Raw genomic sequence first — 21,518 nt, 5'->3', positions numbered from 1 at the left:
ATGAAGATGCCGCGAGTTCGTTCGCGATCACTCCGCCGGGGTGGAGGAGTACAGTATAGGACCCTCTCCAAAGACTCACTTACTAGTTTAGTAGTAGGTGTCACTGATTCCTCAGAAGGTGTGTCTGCTTTCTTGTGCGTCTCAAATTGAATGTGAACCACGCATCGGACCGTTGGAAACTTACATTGTCTTTGAAGGACAGGGAACGCTGTAATCACTTCCTTTGAATGGCATGCAAAGTATGCGGTGTATCAACATGCACGCGTGCAGACTCTGATTCTCTCTAGTGCGTTTGATCACCGAAATCAGGAAATGAGAAACATTCTGCACAGGAAAACCGACTAATGAAATAGCTAATTTAGGACTTGCTAAGGATTTCCAGACGGCTAGCTGCGTTGTGTCTAAACTATGTGGCGGCCACAATGCTTTAACCACTGCCACTATGATTTAGCTGACGACATTCTAGACACCGTCATCATCGTCATCATCATCATTAGAAGACGCTGTTCCCACCGCACAAAAAATGCATCTGACCGATCAATACCAAGCGCGTCAAAAGCGCTTTCTAATACTACGACGGCATGAAAGCGTCTTCGAAAGCCGAAATATTAAAAGTGCAGCGCTTAGAGTGCATAGGTAAACGCGGAAGAATAGTATGTACGAGGCGAATAATCGCGTGTCGTAAGCAGGACTTAACGACCCCACTCCCTTTCGGAGAGCGTGTCACTCAATTATCGCCAATAGGAGGTTCGTAAAGGGAACTGATAGTACATCCGCACAAGAATTTCAAACCGCAACTCTTTGTTAATAAAAACGAATAAAAGACTTAAAAAAGTTTAATTAATTCCTTTAGCTAATCCCATGGACTCTAGCGTCTAACTACTATTATTAACCTCAGCTAGATGTGGGCACGGATCAATACAAGGAAGCGCAAGGTCTCGTGCCGCGTCGAAAAGTGCGAAATCGAGCGTTCCAAGCTGCTAGGGCACGTGAACTCGCGCTAGAATGTGCCAGCTTACCTCAAACTACAGTAGGTTATTCGTCTTCGTTTACACTGAATAATGAGACGACTGAAAGGCTGCTAGAAACCTTTCTGACCCAACGGTACTCGCAAGAATGGGCCAACGTAACATACTGGACATCAGGGACATGTTCCATTAGCGTAGCGTGCGGTAAAACTTTTCAATCGTTCTATTTCACCAGATTTGACAAGCAAAGCTCTAGCAACGCTCGTCCATGAGCTAATGCAACTCCAAGAGGTAGCCCGAGCTTCGCAAGATCGATATCTAACCCTCCGTTTCACAGAACTCGCTCGGAAAAGAGAATAACGCGAATTCCGGCGACTCTCTTCGCCAATTACGCGCCGGGCGGCGTCCTCTGCCAAGCGCTCGCTATCGAACGATCGAAAGCGACCGGAGCAGAAGCGCGTGGAGAAGATTCGACTTTCAAGATGTTGGCGATCGTAGAGAAAACGTTAGTCTATGTAAGAGAAAGAGGAAAGAGCAGAGTAATGCAGTAATCAGCACTCTTATTATAGTATGTCAGACTGCATGAATGTTCTACTAGAACCCCACTTGAGGCTAGAACCCCACTTGAGGCTATAGCAATTTTGCCATACACTCCTTCACATATTCGACGTCAGTGTATATAGTGCCCCATAATCGGATCAATAATTTGAGATACGTCACAGTTAGAGGCACCCAAGACCTACTTTATCATCTGAAATGCACATCTGTTGAGGAAACGGGGGCCCCATGAATCGTATCAAAATTTCGTGGTTCGTCACAATGGGATTTTAGTGAATCGTGAACTGCATTGTTCTGATCCGAAATTGGCTGTGATCAAACGTCCTAATTCGCTTGGTCTATTAATTTTCATCTTTTTTTTTATTTTCAAGGTATTGTGTATCAAACTTCTTTTTGACGACACCGGCTGCGGCCGGAGAGTTGGATGAACAATCCGGCCTAATCAAAGATGAACGTCTGCTCTTCGCTGGATCAAGAAAACGTATTTCAATATTTCCTCAGCATCGAGGTAACTTCCGCCGAGCCTAATTAATTAAATAAAATCGCTCGCTTTTTTCAACCTACGTGCTTTTAAAGCCAAACAAAATCAAATCTATGTTTTGCATAGCTCAACGATAGCTAGCTTCGAAAAAATACCATTATTCTCAACGTCGATCCTCGCAGCTCAGGTTTCCTATACGAATTCTAGCAATACACGTAGACGTCATGCAGTAGACGTCATTGCATGACGTCTTTCCCTCGGAAACTAGATGCAGAAACGTGACGTAATTGCAACGGATAGAAGATGGTGCAAGCGCTTTTCTTAGCACTGGACGATCGCTCTACAGTTACTACACGTGTATATGGCATCCTTAGAATTTTCGCATCTCAAGTATTTTCGGTCTCCGGCCGTTTCAAGCAGGTCAACTGAACGACTAGAGAAAAATCGAGCAAACGCGTTCTTTTTTCGTTCAGACGGCCGCTCTCAATGCGTGGTACATGTATTGAGAGAGAGTCCTTTAGTTTACGACTATTGCGCGTAACGTCACCCCGACAGGATATGCGTACGCGTTGCGTATATTCAAAACATCTGAAACCAGACTTGAGATTATGCAACCGGGAACTAAGCTTTCGCAGGATGCACAGTACTTTAGTCAGTAAAAGCGAGCCCATCAGGCATTCTATAGCGAGCCATTCTCACTACGGACAAACCATGGACTTCACCTCTCTCATTTTGGGCATAGGTAGGACTTGGGAGCTAGTGATAGCATACATATGCAGCAGCCTCCGTCGCCTATAGGTTATCTTCTTCTCTCCATCAGTACAAAGTTACGGTAAGCTCGCGACAACTATTAGAAGAAATATGCCTTGTATATATAACGACAGTTCTCTCCGACAGAGTGTTACTGCCTGCGCAACGTTATGGGAAAGACAATTCGTATCACAAACGAGTCCATTTCCGTAAGGAGAGGAGACATCGTCCATGTCACTTGTCATAGACCTCGACTCGACGGTGACGGGCTTACTTGGGAAACTACCGCTAATAAAAACATTGAATTATGCAATTCGAACCGAGACGTCGCCTCAACTTGCTGGACGTACGTATCGAAACTCACTCGTCTCTTAACAATCAAGAGCGCTTCGATCGACGCGTCTCAAAGTCAATTCGCTTGCATTCTCGAGGATATTTTTTTCCCACGGAATGCTGCGTTGTAAACATTGACATCCAGACAAATACAAATAATACAAATACTACTAATTATCCCACGGAGACAGCGACGACAATGATGACAGTGACTCCACAACAAGGAAGGCCTAACCCTACGACCGATAGTCCTACTGCCACCTCTACTACTACGACCCATTCCTATTTCAATTTTACTGCATTTCACAACGTATCGTCTGAGTCAGGAAGTTTTACTTGTCGTCAAGCCGCTGTGACTATTTCTGCTACGGTGTGCGTCATTGCTGCGCTTCTTATTGGTGTTGGTGTTTTCGTTATATTGACATTGAAACGGAAGCGATTTCTTGTACGAGAATGCCCTACGAATAGCTGCTCGGGATTCGAAAATCGCATTACCGAGAAAACCGCTATATCAAGTAAATAATGCGTTTTAAGAGGTCAGGTTTTGCTGTTCGGTACCAGATACAATTACAGTCGGACCTCGTTAATCCGGTCTTCACTAATCCGGCATCTTCAGTATCCGGCAAGGTTCTAAAAGAAACGAACGGTTTTCTTTACATTTTGCATGCTCTAATCCGGCCTTCGCGTTCCGTCTCCGGCGGCATTTTTGTAGCTCAAAACGGTGAATATCCTCTGCTTACAGCTTTGTTAATCCGGCTGCTTTTTTTATTGTCTGCGCGCGTTAGCAGGCCACGTGCACAGAACGTGTTTAACGGGTGATGTCTTCTGTACGCCAAAGGAAGCGATCGCGAACGGATGTCTCCTTCTCTGTGAAAAAGGAAATTTGCCAATTCAAAGAAGATCATCCAGGAAAGTCACAGGAGTACGTTGCGGCGGAGATTGGACGTCGTCACGGCTTCAAAATAGGGAGATCAACAGTGGGAGACATCCTTCGTGAAAAAGATAAGTGGCTGTCCGTAGCTAGCTTGACGTCAGAGCCTTCCTCAAAGCGACTTCGTGCTGCAAAGCATGAAGACATGGAAAAGGCGCTTTTCATGTGGTTTTCTGATAAGGAATCCCGTCGTGTTCCCATTAGTGACGAAATTCTTCGTGAAAAGGCCAAGTGTTTTGGAAGAGAGCTTAATTTACCTAATGATTTTTGCTATTCAAGAGGGTGGTTAGAAAAATTCAAAAAGCGCTACGGGATTAAAATGCAGGTGCGTCACGGGGAAGCAGGAGGAGTCGACACGCAGCGTGTTGAAAAGGGAAGAGAACATTTGCGAGAGATAGTACGCCACTATCATCCTAGTGATGTTTACAATTTTGATGAAACGGGTTTGTTTTATCGTTTGGAACCGAATAAGACCCTAGCTATTGGGCCGGTTCTCGGCACTAAAAGATGCAAAGACCGAATCACTATTGCCTTATGTACTAATGCTGACGGATCACACAAATTGAAACCATTCGTTATCGGAAAATCTGCAAAACCGCGTTGTTTTCCTTCTAAGTTTGATGTTCAAAAACTTGTCACTTACCGTCACAACAAGAAAGCTTGGATGACGGCTCTCCTTTTTCGCGACTTTCTTCTTGAATTTGACCGCCAAATGAAAGCCAAAAATCGCAACGTTTTGCTTCTTTTAGACAACGCTTCAAGTCATAGTTACAAGGATATCTCACTAAGCAATACAACACTAGAATTCCTTCCGCCTGCAACAACGTCTCATCTGCAGCCGTTGGATGCTGGAATAATTCAGAATTTTAAAGTTCACTACAAGACAATGCTAATGAGGTAACTGGTTTACAAAGTCTTTCTCAAGACACTGAATACCGGTAATCTTTTATTTCTGTACCAGGCACTACATTGACGAAATTGACGACGGCAAGGAATTTTCTAGGATAAACGTGAAGCAAGCAATATATTTTACTAGGAGCGCCTGGCAGTCTGTAAAGGCTTCAACAATAGCCAACTGCTTCCGTCACACAGGAATAATTCCACAAGCATCCGATGATGAGCCCGAGCATGGCGAAGATGACGATGACCCTACTTGTGGTATTGAAGATTTGCAAAAAGCTATTGAAGAATTTTCGCCTGTAAACGAAACAATGCTTAGTGCTGAAGAATTCTTAGCGCTAGACGATGATGTTGCCACTACAGAAGAAGTTACCGACGACTTCATTCTAAATGTTATTCAGCCGACCGAAATCGACGAAAGCGACGACGAACCCGAAGGCGGCAGCGATCTCTTGCGACATGTGACTCTGTGTGACGCTAGAAAAGCACTAGAAGATGTTCTTTTTTGCATTGAAGAGCACCCTGGCTTTAATGAGAAGGATTACGACTGCGCGAAGATGCTCTTTAGACGAGTTGCTGAAGTTCGGCGATTTTCTCCTCAGGTTCAAACCAAAATTACATCTTACTTCTCTGTTGACTAACTATGACGTTACAGTAGCTAATCTAATAAACATGCAACGTTTCAAATAAAAATTTCACTAAACCGGCACCCTCTCTAATCCGGCAAAAACTTCTTTGACAAAAGATACCGGATTAACGAGGTCCGACTGTATAGCTAAATAAAACTTCCGAATATTTATGTGTCTGTGTGGGAATTTCGAAGTAATCAGAATTACTTTTGCTGACAAAAATGCTCTCTAGCCATACTCTAGCTAGACAAAACGACTTAGAGTATAGGGAGCTTATAGGCTGCTTAGCTAAAAACAATCCTTGCATGCAGTTCAAGGATTGGAAAGGTATATAGACGCATGAACTGCGAATTGTACATGGTATCGTACCCCCTGTGAACATTTTGCGGCTTCAAGACTATATTTCATTTTGAGTGCCTACAAGTATTCTGTTGACAAAAGGGCGTGTCGATGCACGATAGTTCTTAGTCGAAAGAGTGATTTTAGGCTCTAACTTACCGCAATCTGAAAGCAATTTCGATTCTTGCTCATTCAAACGAGTTCATTGTCGACACCAAACAGCCGCATTTCCTTCGGGAGACCGACGTTGTTTTTCCTAGCTATAGCTTATCCGGGTTGTAGGTCAGAAATGGCATCATAATTTTTTGTACCATCCGTGACGTCGTGAACCGGCAGTTTAGTTTCAGTTCCAGAACGGACGCTCGTAGGATTGTTGCGCAGCAGCAGCGCACATAGAAACAAATCTAATAATGGAACGATTTACATTGGAGATGCAGTATGACGTAACCTTCGTTCCTTTGTGAGCCGAGTCGGCATGACAACCTTGCGTCAGACGGAAGACAATCGTTTGTCTCGCACATAACGTAAACGTATGAATTAAGATACTAGCCTTTTCGAACGGTTTCTCCGCCTCACGTACGTATCTCCTATTATTTGCGCCGCTTTCTGAACTGATCGGAATTAATTAAGTGCATTAGATTAAGAGAGGAAACGATGAGCAATGCATTTCGTCAGCGTCATCCGGTTGGTCTCCGCGTTCCATTTCAACTGAACGAGAGAAAGAACAAAAACAGACAGAAAACGTTCCTTTCGGCAAAAACAGCGGCTCTTAATCGGCGGCATTGAGAAATTCAAATCGAATATATGACTCAAAAGCTCTCCATATGGCCCGGGATGAAGCCAGTGCAAGCAGAGATGTGTAGGGCAGTAGTCCACCTTTGACCCATGCAATTGCCGCCAGGATATGCATTTAGAAGCCAGACGTATACAACAAAGTTCATAGGGTCGCCGCACAACATGCACTACATATGATGGGGCCCGTCAGGAGCCATTCATTCGACATCAAACTCGTCACTAAGACAAACCATGCAAATTTTTTCTCTCAAATTCTGCATAGGTTAGACTGCATGGGAACTATAAGCGACTGCGTGCGGTACAAATCCTATGACGCCTATAGGTTATTTCATCCTCTCAATCGGCTCCAGAGTCGTACAAACATACGGTATATACGTAAGCTATACAATCAAAAGACAACATGGCCTCACAGGTTTTGTCTGACAGAGTGTTACTGCCAGCGCGACGTTATGGGAAAGACAACTCGAAGCACCAAAGAGTTCATTTCCGTAAGAAGAGGAGACGTCGTCGACGTCACTTGCCATAGACCTCGACTCGACGGTGACGGACTTACCTGGAAAACTACTGCTAATCATAATATTGAATCGTGCAATCCGAGCCGAAACGATGATGACACTTGCTGGACCTACGTATCGAAACTCACTCGTAAACTAAAAATTAGGAGCGCCTCTTTCAAAAAATCCCAACGTCGACGACAATTTCATTGCAATCTTGAGGATTTGCTACATCCCACGAATTGTTGCACAGTGACCATCGTCATTGACAGTCCGACTACGAATGCGAATAATATTAACGCAACCGAAACAACGTCGACGACGATATTGACGAAGACAAAAACGACGACAAAGGAGACGCCCAAGTCTATGAGCCTTTATGGTTCCACTGCTCCTACAACAAACCATTCCTCTTTGAATTCAACGTCTTTTCAAAACGTATCGTCTGCGACTTTCACTTCTCGTCAAACTGCAATTATTTCTGCTACTGTTTGCGTTATTGCCGCTGTCTTTATTGGTGTTGCAGCCGCTGTTACACTGGCGTTGAAACGAAAGCGATTTACAAGCGACGCGTCTTTGGACAAGAGCACGGACAATTTGACCGATCTTCTCGACGTCAAAGAGCAGAAAATATGGAACGGAAACAAAATCATTCCAATTGACTGCCTTTCAGTCGGAAAATCTCTAGGTAAAGTAAACGCACTCGTAAGAAAGCATGCAAGGAAGAGCTATACCGTAACTCAGGAGAAGGTCAATTCGGCACGGTGACTGAGGGAAAACTAAGAACTACGAGTCAGCAGGGAGAAATTTATGACAAGCGAATCGCAATAAAAATGCTCAGAGGTAAACACATCGAATCAAAGTACTAACTAAGCGTCATTTGTTTTTCCGGTTTAGACAGAGAAGGCGTCGACGTGGAGGAACTTCGAAAGGAAGCCGAAATCATAGTCAATCTCGGTCAGCACGATAACGTCATTCTAGTTTATGGATATTGTATAGAGGAGAAATGTGAGACTGCATGGGGAAAATCACGCATATGGCGGCTCAATTCATATTTATAGGCGTGAGTAAAATCGTAATGGAGTACGCCAAATTCGGTGACCTACATTGTCATCTGCGCAAACTGAGAAGCACTGGACTCGACGATGCCAAGCAGTTCGCATTTGCGCAGCAAATCGCCGAAGGAATGAATTTTGTCGCCTCCAAAGGAGTAAGAAAAATTACACGCGGAGTGAATGGAATAACGAGAGAGAGAACTACATAGTGCATTCATCGCGATCTGGCGGCAAGAAACGTTCTTGTTTGCACTGGACAACGACTAAAGATATCCGACTTTGGGCTCGCTAAGGATCTCAAATCGGCTGCCTACTACCGAAAAACGTCGCGTGTACGTCGATACCAACAAGATATCTCCACATTTTCAAAGTCTAATGCAATTTGTTCTTAGGGTGGAGTTATTCCGTTTCGGTGGTGTGCGCCGGAAGTGCTCTTATATCGAACGTATAGCGAATATAGCGACGTGTAAGTAACAAAGTGGGGTTGGGAATGACTTGGTCCTGCACGAAAGACCCTATTTCTAGCTGGTCCTACGGAATAATTCTATGGGAAATCGCGACCCTAGGTGGAACTCCCTATCCGGGAGTGCCCGTCGAAAAGCTGTTCGAATTGCTTACCGGAAAATCGGGCTATCGAATGAGCAAACCGAGAAACTGTTCTGAAAAATTGTATGAACGACTAACGTGTTACTAAGCAATAAGGAACCTTTTTGAACGTAGATACGACGTTATGCTTCGCTGTTGGACTTCGGTCCCCGACACAAGGCCAACGTTTTTGCGATTGACGTCCGATTATATGCAACGTTCTGGCGTACAGTACTAGAAAATAAACACTCTGCGTGCATGTTCTCGATGCTCTCCATTTTCGTTCGCGCACTGCACATGAAAATTCTTACACACTAAAATAAAATTAATTATGAGGAGTCTCGGTTTGCGGCAAACGTAATAATACAGAAGCGCTAGTTCGACTCTAATTCGCTAGTATAACGGTCAAATGGCTCGTACGAGCCAAAATTCGCAAAGAAAAGAACCCTAATTGTTTCGGGGGCCCAAAGCGTACCTGTTCGTATTTCTGCACGGTTTTACCGCACTTCAGCGCTTTCCCTTGATCGCATCGTGCTTCGGAGTTGCAGATCGCTGCGATAAAACAAGGAGAAAGTGATCGGCGAAGGCCGAGTGAAGAGATCGCCTTTCTATCGCGACAAACGGGCTCCCAATCGCTTAGAAGCTTACCGGACGCCGTCTCTTGCATTTTTCCTAAGCTTCGAAGGCGTCGTACTCGCCGAAATCGACCGTTTTCGTCTTCTACGCAACGCTTTGTTCCTTCTTCGAGATCACGTGTTCGGTTCTTCTCATGTCCCGTTCGAGGACAAGACCGCGAAAGCCGATCTACGATAATCTAACCGAAATGTAGAACAAGAAGCAGCGACGAAGCGAAACGGCGACCACGAGGCATCTTCCACCATCTTGATCTCGAGGCGAGAAAGCTTACATCATTCATTGCCAGAAATAGAAATGCTGACTACAATCATGATGCAATATACAGTCAAACCGGTATTGAAACAGGTTTTTATTTTCGCACCTATTCAGAGAAACCAATGACAGCTCTAGGTAAAACCACGTGACCTTGACGGACCAATGAGAGCAATGGGTGGGGCTACGCTGTTCAAAAGCAAAGCGCACACCGATTTCCCTTCAGTTGAGGCCTAGGGTGGGTGCGGCGCGGAGCAATCTGCGTCTCATCCTTGACGGACTGGCTCGGGAGATTGGCAAAAGGGCAGTCAGGATCGTTGGATCAGCGTGGCCCACGGATTAATCCCGTGCCGGAGCCTCTAAGCAGGGCGATGGGGGGCTTCGGCCTCGGTTCACGCACTGAGCGGAAAGATCGCTTATACGTCTTATTGTTGCCAAACGAGCACGGCCTGCGTTAGGCAGAGTGGGCACGGCTCGGAGGGGGTGTCGCAAGCGGTCTGGTTGCCGGCACTTATCTCACCAACTGGCACGATTAGACTGCGGATGATCTGGCTCAGGAGACTTCGATTCAGGCATTGCACGTCCTTTCCTGTCGACTTCTACAAACGGTGGTCAGCCGCTCTCCTCCTCAGAAGCCCTGGTTCTTAGCTATATGCTTACCAATGTGGTCAGGTATCGTCGCGCCGGGGGATTCGGTATTAGGGGCCGACTACTCATCCAGGCGGATACTGCTTGAGGGGGCCTATGAGGTCAAAACTCGCCCGACACTTTTTGGAACCGGTGGTCATCGCTTGCGGTGGCTGCCATGAGCTACGAAGCGTCCGAACCTCCCCGCGGTGTAGCTCGGGTAACGCTAATACGGACGCATTCAGAAAAGGTATGTACAGCGATTATTTTACAGTGACTAATAAGAGTCTATTTTTAGGTCGTGCGTTGGCGACAGCTGAAGGAAAACAATTGGAGATGTCGTATGAAGGGCCCGAAAGAACGAACGACGACGAAAGGACAAAAGGAAGGATCGAAACATACGGTGGACATGTTGTATTAGGTTGTTGAATGAGTGTGTGTGTGTGTGTGTGTGTGCGAAAAAAAATGATCTTGATCGTTAACGTGGCCATCGCGCATTCACCCCTTTTCACTTAATTGATCCTCGTTCAGCCCTTCTTTTTAATAATATGTAGAAGACAAGCTCGTTCCCGCGATTCGTCAGTGAAATCCGCTCGTTAGTGAATGGAGGCTGGCGATATCGTTTCTGATCTTAAAGAAGCTTTGAATACCGATCTGCGTCATACGCTTTAAGCAGCCAGTAACCGTAAAAGCGAGACTTCTTCTACGTAGATAAAGTGGCACTGCATGAAAAATAGCTGTGACTGCCACAAAGTCTAAGAAAATAAAATCGCTCGCCTTTTTCCATCTCCGTGCCTTCGAAGCCAAAAAAGATCAAGTGCATGCTTTTCGCATACCTCAGCGATGGCTAGCTTCGAAAAGAATGACCTCACAGCTCAGAAATTCAAGCGATACACATAGACATCATTGCGTGACGTCTATGCAGTGACGTGACGTAATTGCAATGATGAGAGATGGTGCAAGTCCTATTCTTAGCACTGGCCGATCGCTGTACAGTATGTAAAACACGTATACATACGTCATCCTTAGGATTTTCGCATTTCAATTTTTTTTCGGCGGTCTCCGGCCGTTTCATGCAGGTCAACTAAACGGCCGGAAAACGATCGAGTCAAAGCGTTCTTTTTTGCACACGCTGCCGCAATACGCGGTGGTGAGAGAGACTCCTTCGGTGCACGACTCCACTAAACGCGTAAGGTCACCCCGGCAGGATATGCGTGTTACGTATATGCAAAACGTCGGAAGCCAGACATGAGAACGTTCGCAAGGATATACAACCGGGAACCAGGGGTTCACAGCACCCCTTTAGTCGTGAAAAGCGAGCCAATCGGACATTCTATAGGAAACCATGAGCGCTTCCTCTCTCATTTTCGGTACAGGTACGCGTAGGAATTGAGACTCATAGTGTGCGACACGTCGCCTATAGGTTATCTTCTTCTCGCGATCAGCTCCAGTGTCGCACAGACCAACGGTAAGCTCGCGACTACTACTAGAAGAAGAAAGCCTCCTAAAGAGAGGTTTCTCTAACAGATTGTTACTGCCAGCGCGACGTTATGGGAAAGACATCTCGTATCACCAACGAGGACATTCCCGTAAAGAAAGGAGACGTCGTCGACGTCACTTGTCATAGACCTCGACTCGACGGCGACGCGCTTACTTGGAAAACGACTGCGAATCAAAACATTAAATATTGCAATCTTAACCGAGACGACGACGACGACGCCTCAACCTGCTGGATTTACGTATCGAAACTCACTCGCGTCTTGAAAATCAAGAGCGCTTTAATCAACCCGTCCCAAAGCCAATTCGCTTGCTTTCTCGAGGATTTTCTATATCCTACGATATGCTGCACTGTCAACGTCGTCATCCAGAATAATACTAATACAAATACAACTAATTATCCTACAGAGACAACGAGGACAATGATGACGTCGACAGCGACTGCACAACAAGGGAGGCCTAGCCCTACGACCGATAGTCCTACTGCTGCCTCTACTACTAGTACGAATCATTCCTATTTCAATTTTACTTCATTTTACAACGTATCGTCTGAGTCAGGGAGTTGTACTTCCTGTCACGCTGCTGTTACTATTTCTGCTACGGTGTGCGGCATTGTTGCGGTTCTTATTGGTGTTGGTGTAGCCATTATATTGGCATTGAAACGAAAGCGATTCCCTACACGAGAAAACCCTACGAAAAGTTGCTCGGGATTTGAAAATCGGGCTATCGAGAAAACGCTTAACTTTTAGTAGCTAACGCCTTGCCTAACATTTTTAGATATACAATTATAGATAAATGAAACTTCCGAACACGTTTATGTGTCGTTGTGGAAATTTTGAAGTAGTCTAATCAGAATATTGCTGAGTAATCCTCTTATAGCTAATATGACGAAACTACTCACTAAGTTAGGGAGCCTTAATTAATTTTGAAACATCGCAAAAAATGCCCTACTGTTTAGCTAAAGAAAAGTCATGCAGTTCAAGGATTGGGACAATTAGTATGCATGATCTTTTGAGTTGAAGTGCGAATCGTATAGCTAGATCCGATCGTACCCTCTGTGAACGCTCTACCGGCTTCGATGAGCGCCTACAAGTGTACTGTGTTGACTCTGAACGGCAAAGGGCGTGTCGATGCACGGTAGTATATAGTTCTTCGTCGAAAATAGCGATTTTAGCCTCCAACTTACCGCAATCTGAAAAGAATTTCGATTCTTGCTCATTTTCAAGCGCTGGCGAGTTCATTGTCGACGCCAAACAGCAGCATTTCCTTCGAGAACCGACGTTGCTTTTCCTTATCCGGGTTGTAGGACATAAGCCTTAGAAACAGACATCAACATAACGTGCGCGTTCTTTGTCAACGATTTACCGCGACGTCATTACCTAGTAGTTCATTTCCAAAAAAGGATACTCTTTGAGTTGGGGTAAGCTATTTTAGTAACGCACGTAGAATTAAATCTATAAATAGAACGATTCACATTAGATATGCAGTATGATGTAAACTTCGTTTCTTTCTTCAAAGCGGAACCGTTTCTGCGCCTCAGCATCTCCTATAATCTGCGCCGCTTTCTGAACTGTTTGGTAGTAACATGCATTTTCTGAATGCAAAATGCATTCTTGAGATTAGAGAGGAAATGATGAGCAAATGTAGTTTCTTCGGCGTCATCAGGTTAGTCTCCGCTCCATTTCAAGTGAACCAGAAAAAGACCAAAACCAGGCAGAAAAACGTTCCTTCTTGCACAAACGGAGTCTCCTAATACGTGGCAGTGCGAAACTCTAATTGAGTATGTCTCAGAAGCTGCCCATATGGCCCAGGATGAAGCCAGCCCACCTTTGACCCGCTCGGCGCCAGGGGATATGCATTTATAAACGCCTGAAGCCAGACGTATACGAAAAAGTTCACGAGACGCATTCAAGCACAACGCTACAAAACGGGGAGGACTCGCCCGACACGAGAAACATCAAGAGTTAGGCAGTGACGTTCTTACATAGAGACGTCCGGTTTTACATTGATGTCATTCACTACAATAAACCAACAGGGGTAATTGAGAACATTCTAGATAAACTAAATGTATATAAACTGCACGCCTCACACATCCGTGTCTGCACGTTCCTCTATAGGCAGACATCGACGCAATGTATTGAAGTCTACGAGTATATGCTAAAATATAGGCTACTAAAAACCTATTGGAGTCATTGAACGAAAAACTTTTCGGCGTTGTCTCGATGTGGACAAAGGGGGCCCCGTTCACATTCTACCTGTATCGACACGCTTTCTGCCTTTCAAACTGAATTAGGTGCTCGTCTGAAGTCTTGCATTCGCTGCACAAGTCTAAACGAAAGTCGTTATGACTATCCTGCTCGAATTACCGCAATCACAGCAGAATTTCGAATCTCTCAGATATCCTAGCGCAAGAGAGTTCATATTTAACGCAATGACAATCGAAATCCAGACGTTTCCTCGCACGGTTACAGGTATAATTGGATTCTTTTTTCACATCCGGGTTTTATGATGTCACAAGGCACCGCGGTGTACCAATTTTCGCGTGATGTACTTACTATTTTACATTTAGCGAAAGAGTGCGACCATGCACGTAAGAGTTTTTAAACGAACCATCCTTTTTGTACCTACATGTATTGCTTTCAAGCGCGAATTGAAAGACGACAACGTAATTTCTCTGAGTCGCAGCTTTTTTTGCATGCGAACGTTTTCAAAGATAGCGAGGGCTTGTAGCGAAGCTGAACACCTTTCTCTAGTTGATTTTGGCAAGCTACCGAAGTTTCGCCATTGCAATGTGGCACCGGAATACAGTCCTTTGACTTTTGAACTTCCCACCACGTACAGTTCTTCAAAGGGTTTGTATATGTACAGATAAAAGTAGCGTTTGTGTCGCCCCTTCCTTTTGAGTGCTCTATTATACCCCTGCCAATCGCTGTGCAAAAGGCGATAAGAAAACAAGCAAAAGTCATATGAGTATATATATCAAATTAGTACTTTGAATCTGCCCGAACGTTGCAGGGCAACGCTTGTCTTTATGAAAGAGCGTCATGCAAGCCGACTTCAGATAGTCGCGAAGCAGCTCTCGCTCCAGAAGGTAATTCTCCAAAAAAGCGCTGCGACAGAACTCCTCTTGCCACACGTTAACGCATTGGCTGACGCGATATCCCTTCGTAGCATCATTCATCGATACAATAAAATGTTGATCTTTGTTGCGAATGGCGCAGAGAAGTTTTTTACGGGAATATTCTTTGCCGCACGGACTTGTAAAATTAAACGCTGTGTTCCCCTATAAAAGGATATAGACAATTCAACGTATACGTTAATTGAGGAGGGACGGAGCTATGCACGACCTCATCATCTAGAATTAATTTTCCGCTCGCGTCCACGCCAAGGCGTTTCTCCAAACACGTGCGCAGGACAAACTCATGATCAGGTTTCCTATTGTCCAATGGTTCTGGTAGAAAAATAGTAGCGGGTTCGCCGGAAGACGAAGCGAATGAGAAGAGGCCCGAATCATTTCTGATAAAGACCTCAGGCAAAGCCAGGTCACCATGGTTAGTTTGCTCCTCATCAGTGAGGCGATTGCAGAGCTGAAACGTTTGATTAATTAAAACGCATGCGAGCTTAGTACGAGTCGCTATAGACTATACGTCGTCAAGAAATGAATTAGCCGAACGAGCCAGAAGGCAGACGTGCACGATCACAAGAAGAACAAAAAGACATTTCATTTTCAGAGACGAATTTTCGTAAGCTCTTTCGATATGCTCAACTCAGCAATTTCGCGCTGCATTTATAGAGGGGGCTCAGTTCCAAGTCTGCTGATTCATCTAAAGTATTTAGCCCACACAGACGCGTTCTGCCCGCGCGGGTCAAGCAGTCGGCGCTATACGCCTCCGGGATCGCGGATTCCACTCCGAGAACGCATTACATCATTCTAGCTTCTGCGATTGCCGTTGCTACGCGTATCGAGTGCAAACACTAACTCCCACTATTACTATAAGGAACACCCCCCCCCCAAACAAGTCAAAACATCCTCAAACTGTATAGGCCGAATCGTGTTGACAAAATTCAGATTGCGAATAAGATGTCGCTTTCGAAAAACGTCGCGATGACCAAACGGTCACTATAAACAGTGCCTTTCCTACTAGCTAATTGCGCAATACATGAGTGTCCATGCAAACGAGCAACGTTTCGCTCATTATCGGGCCCTGAAGAAGAACGAAACTTATTAAAAGGTGAGATCATCGAGGTGCATAGGAACAAAACCTTTGCCAGGAAAATCGACGTGGGCGTGTGCATAGGGCACGAACCGACAACCTAATTACCATAACATTAACCCTCTTCGATTCGCGCCAAAAAGTGAGAGAGGAAAGCTGGCGCTCTACGAGGAAACCGTGCATATCGCCTACGCAAGCGGCAACGTTCGCCGGACGTCCGAAGCGCAAACGTACAGGGAACAAGTCGACTATAGTGCATCGCGTGAAAATGCGTGTTCTCGTGCAAATACGAAGATCTTTAGAAAAAAATACATGCAGATCGCCCATTTAAAAACGCTCATGAGTCATACATACTGTACAACCGCGCCCACACGCCGATCCAGAAGGGAACCACAGGATAAACAAAAGAGGGAGTTTGCGTTACCGAATTGAAGTCATTACGATCGACGTCCGGTATGATGTAAACATTTTAGACCTATATCTGAAATGCCCAATGAACACGTCCGCGCCTACGCGTTCCATTGAAACGCCTACACGTTCCAAGCGCCCACCTATGCACTCGAAGACAAAACCGCAGTACGTTTGGACGCCGCGTAGTTGACGATCGTACAAACTTCACAATTAATACCTCGTCAAATATTAAAATCTAAAGTTAAAACTGAGGCACTATCAAATTGAAAAATCCTTGAAAATCTAGAATTTATGGCAAGGGGAAGAGGTCTATACAAACGCTATTAGCTATAAACGGTGGCTAATAAACAAGTTTCTAAATTACTGGAGATGACGTCTTTACAAGTACGGTTCAACAGAAGTACCCTAGTGTTAAGTCTTATCATGAATTATGCAAATAATGAAAATGTAGGCAAGGTAATGGTAATAGAAAAAGAAAGAGACGTCATTCTGTGGGGATTCTAGTCCTAAAGAAAGGTCTCTATCATCACTCATATCCTAAAGAATCTGAGGCTGATGAACGGGCTCTACGATCTCTCATATGAGAGGACGAAAAATGCATTTTTTATGTCAATGTACCTTTGCGAGAGAGCAGGCGGTTCAGCCCAATTAAACCCCTGGAGTCTGACGCAGTTAATATCAGACCACCCTCTCACACGAGTCGTAGCGATCCTTCTTCTTTCCTCCACTTCCTTTTCCTAGAAGAAAACAAGAAATTTTTAAATAGGGTGCAGGTTATGATAGTGTAGCCCTCAAATATTTTACGTGCAGCTTCACGTTTTCAAGAAATAAACGCTCCTAAGGATTGTAAAGGCAGTAAAAAGAGGGATAGAATTTCTAATAAAACCAACTTAACTCTTCGTTTCCAAGTCTGAGAAATACGTCATTCAATTAGAAAAAAGACAATAAAGAAATTACTCTTCACCTTTGGCAATGTATTTCCTGCAGCGATAGCCGTGCTACTTCTCATGTAGTGCAAATCCGTTGCTCACCGTATGGTGATTATGATCCATGAGACCACCTATGATGTAGATCCAACTCTATAGAGTATAGGTACACAACTAATTTTCACCTGTCATAACCTCGATTTGGACATCAAATAGACCACGTTTTTCTTTTCAATGATATCCAGATATTATGATATCCTAAAAGAGCAGGCATCTACTGACTGATACATCGGTCATTAGTCAATGATTTCTGCACCCTGTCTTAAGCTTAGATCAATGCTCAGAGTGAGACGGAGAGGAGATGCACTTCTTTTCTTCATTCATTCGTTTGTTCGTTTGATGTAGTGGGCTTCCTGACGGCATGGTTTTCCTTCTGATATTCGTCTCGTATTGGAGGCCTTCCTCCCTTCCCTTTCGCGTCTCTTTTGGTCGTTTCTTTGCCTCCATCCATCGTTCCTGCTTTCTCAAGCGCCTTCGTTCACTTTCATACACGGACTCCGCACGAATGGAGCCAGAGTCTTCGTCCATAGAGGCAAATTTGACGACTTTTTGGCGGAGGGCTTAGAACTTTTACCGTGCGTTATTTTCAAAGTCCCGTCGCGAAAGAGCGAAATGCACTTTTGAATCTTCGCGAATCTCGCGAATCGACGATGCTGACGTCCTAAGGAAAAGCCAATGCGATCCACGAAAGCGTAGAATCCCCGAAAGAGGCCTCACCACCCTCTCGAACGCCAACCTCAGTCCCTCCAACGCGCCGAAACGATCGTAAACGAGTTGCATCGAATGAGAGAGCAGCAAAAGTTGCGTCGAGCGTTTGCAAGGGGCTCGAGGAAGGTCAGTACATCGACGAGAAACTGTACGCGAAACGCGAAGCGAAGTGGCGATTTTTCCAGACCTGTTCGAGACCTATCATCGAGGATTCGAAGCCACAAGCGGCCAAACGGCCGTATCAATCCAATAGAAAACATCGCGTACAGCAGACATCAGAAAAATGTACACGTACTGTAAGAAATCTAAAAGTTTGATTAGAAAGCCACAGGAGGGTCGTTCTTTTAGGGAGATGAGTCTCTTGTCGTAGCTTATTTTGGATGAGGAGAGGCCATGTGCCTCAGTCAGACTCTGACGGTGCACTCTTTTGATTTCTCGACCTTTTTGGTCGGCGATAGATTTGAACAATCATTACATGTGGGGTGTGGGCATTGTTATTTATTGGACAAAGACATATGCACGTATTCTACTTTCATTTTTTTTATATTGGCTGCATTTGATATTTATTTGTATGTACTATTGATTCTGTTGCCGAGATGAAGCGTAACCATGGAGAATGATGACGAACATATATCCCGTCCATCCACGCAGCTTTCACGTGAGGTCACGCGACTACGGTGCAGCAGAATTCACGCGTTCTTTATCTATGAGTTTTCACACTTTCTCTGATAGGAGGCACGCCCTTGGTCTGCTTGTGCGACAACTCACTTGTCTCCGCATGAGAATCGACGAGAGCGGACGCTTCGCGCGCGCGCGTCGTTCTTGCACGCGCTCTCGCGGCGCTCTCGCACGCGCCTCGGATCCAGACCAGGAGCGCCCTCACGTGAGCTTCACAACTCCATAAAAGGTCACCTGTTCCCACCTGTTCCCACCTGTTCCGGTGAGTGTTCCCGCGAGTTCGCACCCTCTCGTATTCGTTATCTGCGCGTGATCGCAGCGTCATTCTCGGCTAAAGCGATCAACAGAGCGGACGCAGTCTGGTCCGCTCTCTCGCAAAACAGGCGCCACGCCACGCCAACGTTACTTCGATCGCCGGGGCACGCCGAGAAGAGGCTTCTCGCCGCGAGGCGAGCCTCTAAAGCCAATCAACGAGCGGAGGGGATAGCGAAGTCGGCCGGTAAGTGACGCTAAATGACGCGGTTTGGTAACGAATCGAGCTAATTGCGCGCCTTTCTCTCGTTGCAGCGAGTCCCCGTGCAGTCCTTTGCGAAGGACTGCGCCCCGGGCGAAAGAAGAAGGACGCCGCGTGGCCGCGCGACGGTAAGTTGCGTCGCACGTCGCGTCGCAATCGATTAATCGCTCTGTTTTTCGTAGATCGTTGCGCTGTGCGAACGATCAACGCGCTTCGGACATATTTGGATTCGGCTACATCGTCGCTCGTCGCTCGTAAGTAACACGACTCGGAATTGTCATTTGGACGTGCGTAATTGAATCTCCCCTTTCTTTGCAGCTGTCAAACTCCTTCCGCACGTGCCAAGAAAACCGGATGCGATGTGACGTTCACGAAGATCTGACGTAGACGAAGTCGTGACGTAGACGAAGATGTGACAAGGGAAGACACGCCCATGAGGTTTTGTGCGTAATATACGGGCCCCCTGTGGTGTAGGCGTACACGTAAGGGCGTGGTTCTCTGTGACGTCACATGTAAGCGATTGCACGTTGCCGCCGTTCGAGGGCCCGAGTCGTAGCGCATCAGGGGGCGGGAGGGCGCTCGTGTGCCTGACGGCGGCGGTTAACAGCATGACGCTTAATCCATCATACTCTTACCACATGTACGCCATAGAGGAAATATTTGTCCCCGCGCACATGTACGCTTCCGTGAAAAATAGCAAATTATATTAAACTCACTAATCAAATCAAAAATCTAATTAAATCACTTGTGAATATTTACAATGATGTGCGTTGCAGAGAACGTAGTGGGGACTCCATCATCAATCTGCGCCGGCGCGCAGCTACCCTTGGCGTATGCATCACTACGATAGTCATGCACGGGTCCACGCATCCCTTGCACTAAGGTTTAGGGCGGCTGTCAGTAGGTAGGGCGGTTCCCAATTCGCTCTAAGGTGAGAGAGCAGGAGATAGGTTGTAGTTTAGTTAGGCCTGACCCCTGTAGCTGGCAGCCGCCACATACATTAGACCATTTTCTCAGTGGATTTCTGAGGTAATCTAGGTTGATTGTAGATTATAGGATAATTATCTAGGTCAATGGATTAATGAGGTGCTCTAGGTTTTAATTGTTTAAACCACGTGCCTAATTCGTATTTTAGATCAATGGATTATTGAGGTACTCTAGGTTTTAAATTTTTAAACCACGTAGCTAATCCGTCATTTAGGTTTTAATTACGTGTCTTATTTGCATTTTAGGGTAAAAATTATCTAATCTGTTTTTAGGTATTTAATTAAACCACGTGACTAATTTGAATTTTAGGAAAGTAATTTACTAGGTTTTTAGAGTAGGGACGTAATGTACTAGGTCTCCATTTCCAATTTTAATGAGGTACTCTAGGTTTTAATAGTTTAAACCACGTGACTAATTCGAATTTTAGGAAAGTAATGTACTAGGTTTTTAGAGTAGGGACGTAATATACTAGGTCTCCATTTCCAATTTTAGTGAGGTACTCTAGATTTTAATAGTTTAAACCACGTGACTAATCCGACTTTTAGGAAAGTATTGTACTAGGTTTTTAGAATAGGGACGTAATATACTAGGTTTCCATTTCCAATTGTAATTAGGTACTCTAGGTTTTAAAATAGTTTAAACCACGTGAGTAATCCCACTTTTTTTAGGAGAGTCATGTACTAGGTGTTTAGAGTAGGAACGTAATGTACTAGATTTCCAATTCCAATATTTACGTTTACACTAGGTTTAATTTTTCTACCACATTACTTGGTTTAGTTTAGGAACGTCAAGCAATATGTCCACTTCTAGGTATTCTAGGTTTTAATTTCTTTAATGAAATCATTCGACTGACTTGCCATTGAAGAAAGTAATGTACTAGGTCTCTCTGTAACATAGTAGATTTTCATTTAGGTCCAATGGATTGTGAGATATCAGATACTATAGGTGTAGATTCTGTTAAATATGCCACAAATCTAATCCAAAAGGCTTCTCCGTCTTTTAGAGAAGTACTCTATCTTTTGTGATATTTGTTATGTGTTTTGTTCCGTATTGTCGTCTTTGAAATGTGGGGATGGGATAGGGAAACAGGTGGGGTGGAAATGGGGAGGGAGAGGTCTTTGTTGGAGGGAAGGGGGGGAAGGGGAGAATGGGGTAAAGATACGGGGTTTAGTTTAAGTATTCACCACGGT

The 21,518-nt window shown here is 45.0% G+C and overlaps 3 protein-coding genes and 6 long non-coding RNA genes across 17 annotated transcripts; 6 read left to right on the top strand and 3 right to left on the bottom strand.

Annotated features, from left to right (window-relative positions):
* Positions 1-948: 948 nt before the first annotated feature.
* On the top strand, positions 949-2,127 carry LOC136183418 (uncharacterized). 2 transcript variants are annotated; one of them, XR_010669169.1, is made up of 3 exons: positions 949-1,259; positions 1,306-1,483; positions 1,898-2,127. It is a non-coding gene; the product is annotated as an uncharacterized lncRNA (long non-coding RNA). The 2 variants fall into 2 exon arrangements; XR_010669167.1 differs by having other exon boundaries at positions 950-1,259; positions 1,306-1,473.
* A 1,781-nt stretch (positions 2,128-3,908) lies between these two features.
* LOC136199183 (tigger transposable element-derived protein 6-like) lies at positions 3,909-5,562 on the top strand. The gene is made up of 2 exons (XM_065989374.1): positions 3,909-4,918; positions 4,983-5,562. Exons 1-2 carry the CDS (start codon positions 3,909-3,911, stop codon positions 5,560-5,562), a joined length of 1,590 nt encoding a protein of 529 aa, XP_065845446.1.
* Positions 5,563-5,747: 185 nt separating this feature from the next.
* On the bottom strand, positions 5,748-9,633 carry LOC136188799 (uncharacterized). 4 transcript variants are annotated; one of them, XR_010670304.1, is made up of 5 exons: positions 9,467-9,633; positions 9,294-9,370; positions 8,940-9,052; positions 6,201-8,892; positions 5,748-6,155 (listed from the first exon to the last, which is right to left on the bottom strand). It is a non-coding gene; the product is annotated as an uncharacterized lncRNA (long non-coding RNA). The 4 variants fall into 4 exon arrangements; XR_010670305.1 differs by having other exon boundaries at positions 5,749-6,145; XR_010670303.1 differs by lacking the exon at positions 5,748-6,155 and having other exon boundaries at positions 8,356-8,892; positions 8,940-9,132; positions 9,467-9,628.
* LOC136188782 (fibroblast growth factor receptor 1-like) lies at positions 6,593-9,139 on the top strand. Of its 2 annotated transcripts, XM_065976584.1 has the most exons (10): positions 6,596-6,946; positions 7,007-7,051; positions 7,111-7,866; positions 7,923-8,021; positions 8,076-8,186; positions 8,240-8,388; positions 8,443-8,565; positions 8,626-8,699; positions 8,759-8,902; positions 8,954-9,139. In XM_065976584.1, the coding sequence occupies exons 1-10, from the start codon at positions 6,916-6,918 to the stop codon at positions 9,054-9,056; spliced, it is 1,635 nt and encodes a 544-aa protein (XP_065832656.1). In that variant the 5' UTR covers positions 6,596-6,915; the 3' UTR covers positions 9,057-9,139. The 2 variants fall into 2 exon arrangements, with proteins under 2 accessions (XP_065832650.1, XP_065832656.1); XM_065976578.1 differs by having other exon boundaries at positions 6,593-7,059.
* Positions 9,634-11,658: 2,025 nt separating the features above from the next.
* Positions 11,659-12,734, top strand: LOC136184758 (uncharacterized). The gene is made up of 2 exons (XR_010669430.1): positions 11,659-11,801; positions 11,861-12,734. It is a non-coding gene; the product is annotated as an uncharacterized lncRNA (long non-coding RNA).
* Positions 12,327-13,122, bottom strand: LOC136184818 (uncharacterized). The gene is made up of 2 exons (XR_010669435.1): positions 13,017-13,122; positions 12,327-12,505 (listed from the first exon to the last, which is right to left on the bottom strand). It is a non-coding gene; the product is annotated as an uncharacterized lncRNA (long non-coding RNA).
* A 701-nt stretch (positions 13,123-13,823) lies between these two features.
* Positions 13,824-18,005, bottom strand: LOC136190900 (uncharacterized). Of its 3 annotated transcripts, none has more exons than XR_010670669.1 (8): positions 17,698-18,005; positions 17,567-17,639; positions 17,420-17,515; positions 15,478-17,365; positions 15,178-15,417; positions 14,822-15,113; positions 14,206-14,759; positions 13,824-14,158 (listed from the first exon to the last, which is right to left on the bottom strand). XR_010670669.1 is itself a non-coding variant. In XM_065979207.1 (8 exons), exons 5-8 carry the CDS (start codon positions 15,553-15,555, stop codon positions 14,470-14,472), a joined length of 900 nt encoding a protein of 299 aa, XP_065835279.1. In that variant the 5' UTR covers positions 15,556-16,035; positions 16,094-17,365; positions 17,420-17,515; positions 17,567-17,639; positions 17,698-18,005; the 3' UTR covers positions 13,824-14,469. The 3 variants fall into 3 exon arrangements, 2 of the variants coding, with proteins under 2 accessions (XP_065835279.1, XP_065835274.1); XM_065979207.1 differs by having other exon boundaries at positions 13,824-14,759; positions 15,478-16,035; positions 16,094-17,365; XM_065979202.1 differs by having other exon boundaries at positions 13,824-14,759.
* Positions 18,006-18,048: 43 nt separating this feature from the next.
* Positions 18,049-18,804, top strand: LOC136188695 (uncharacterized). The gene is made up of 3 exons (XR_010670279.1): positions 18,049-18,275; positions 18,335-18,445; positions 18,498-18,804. It is a non-coding gene; the product is annotated as an uncharacterized lncRNA (long non-coding RNA).
* Positions 18,805-18,992: 188 nt separating this feature from the next.
* On the top strand, positions 18,993-21,427 carry LOC136183336 (uncharacterized). 2 transcript variants are annotated; one of them, XR_010669142.1, is made up of 5 exons: positions 18,993-19,089; positions 19,147-19,326; positions 19,395-19,469; positions 19,524-19,595; positions 19,660-21,427. It is a non-coding gene; the product is annotated as an uncharacterized lncRNA (long non-coding RNA). The 2 variants fall into 2 exon arrangements; XR_010669143.1 differs by having other exon boundaries at positions 19,007-19,056.
* Positions 21,428-21,518: the final 91 nt, after the last annotated feature.

The sequence above is a fragment of the Oscarella lobularis genome, chromosome 1 (genome assembly GCF_947507565.1).
Source record: "Oscarella lobularis chromosome 1, ooOscLobu1.1, whole genome shotgun sequence".
Lineage (NCBI taxonomy): Eukaryota > Metazoa > Porifera > Homoscleromorpha > Homosclerophorida > Oscarellidae > Oscarella > Oscarella lobularis.
Note: the sequence above shows the minus strand (reverse complement) of the source record. Positions and strands in the feature narration are given on the sequence as shown.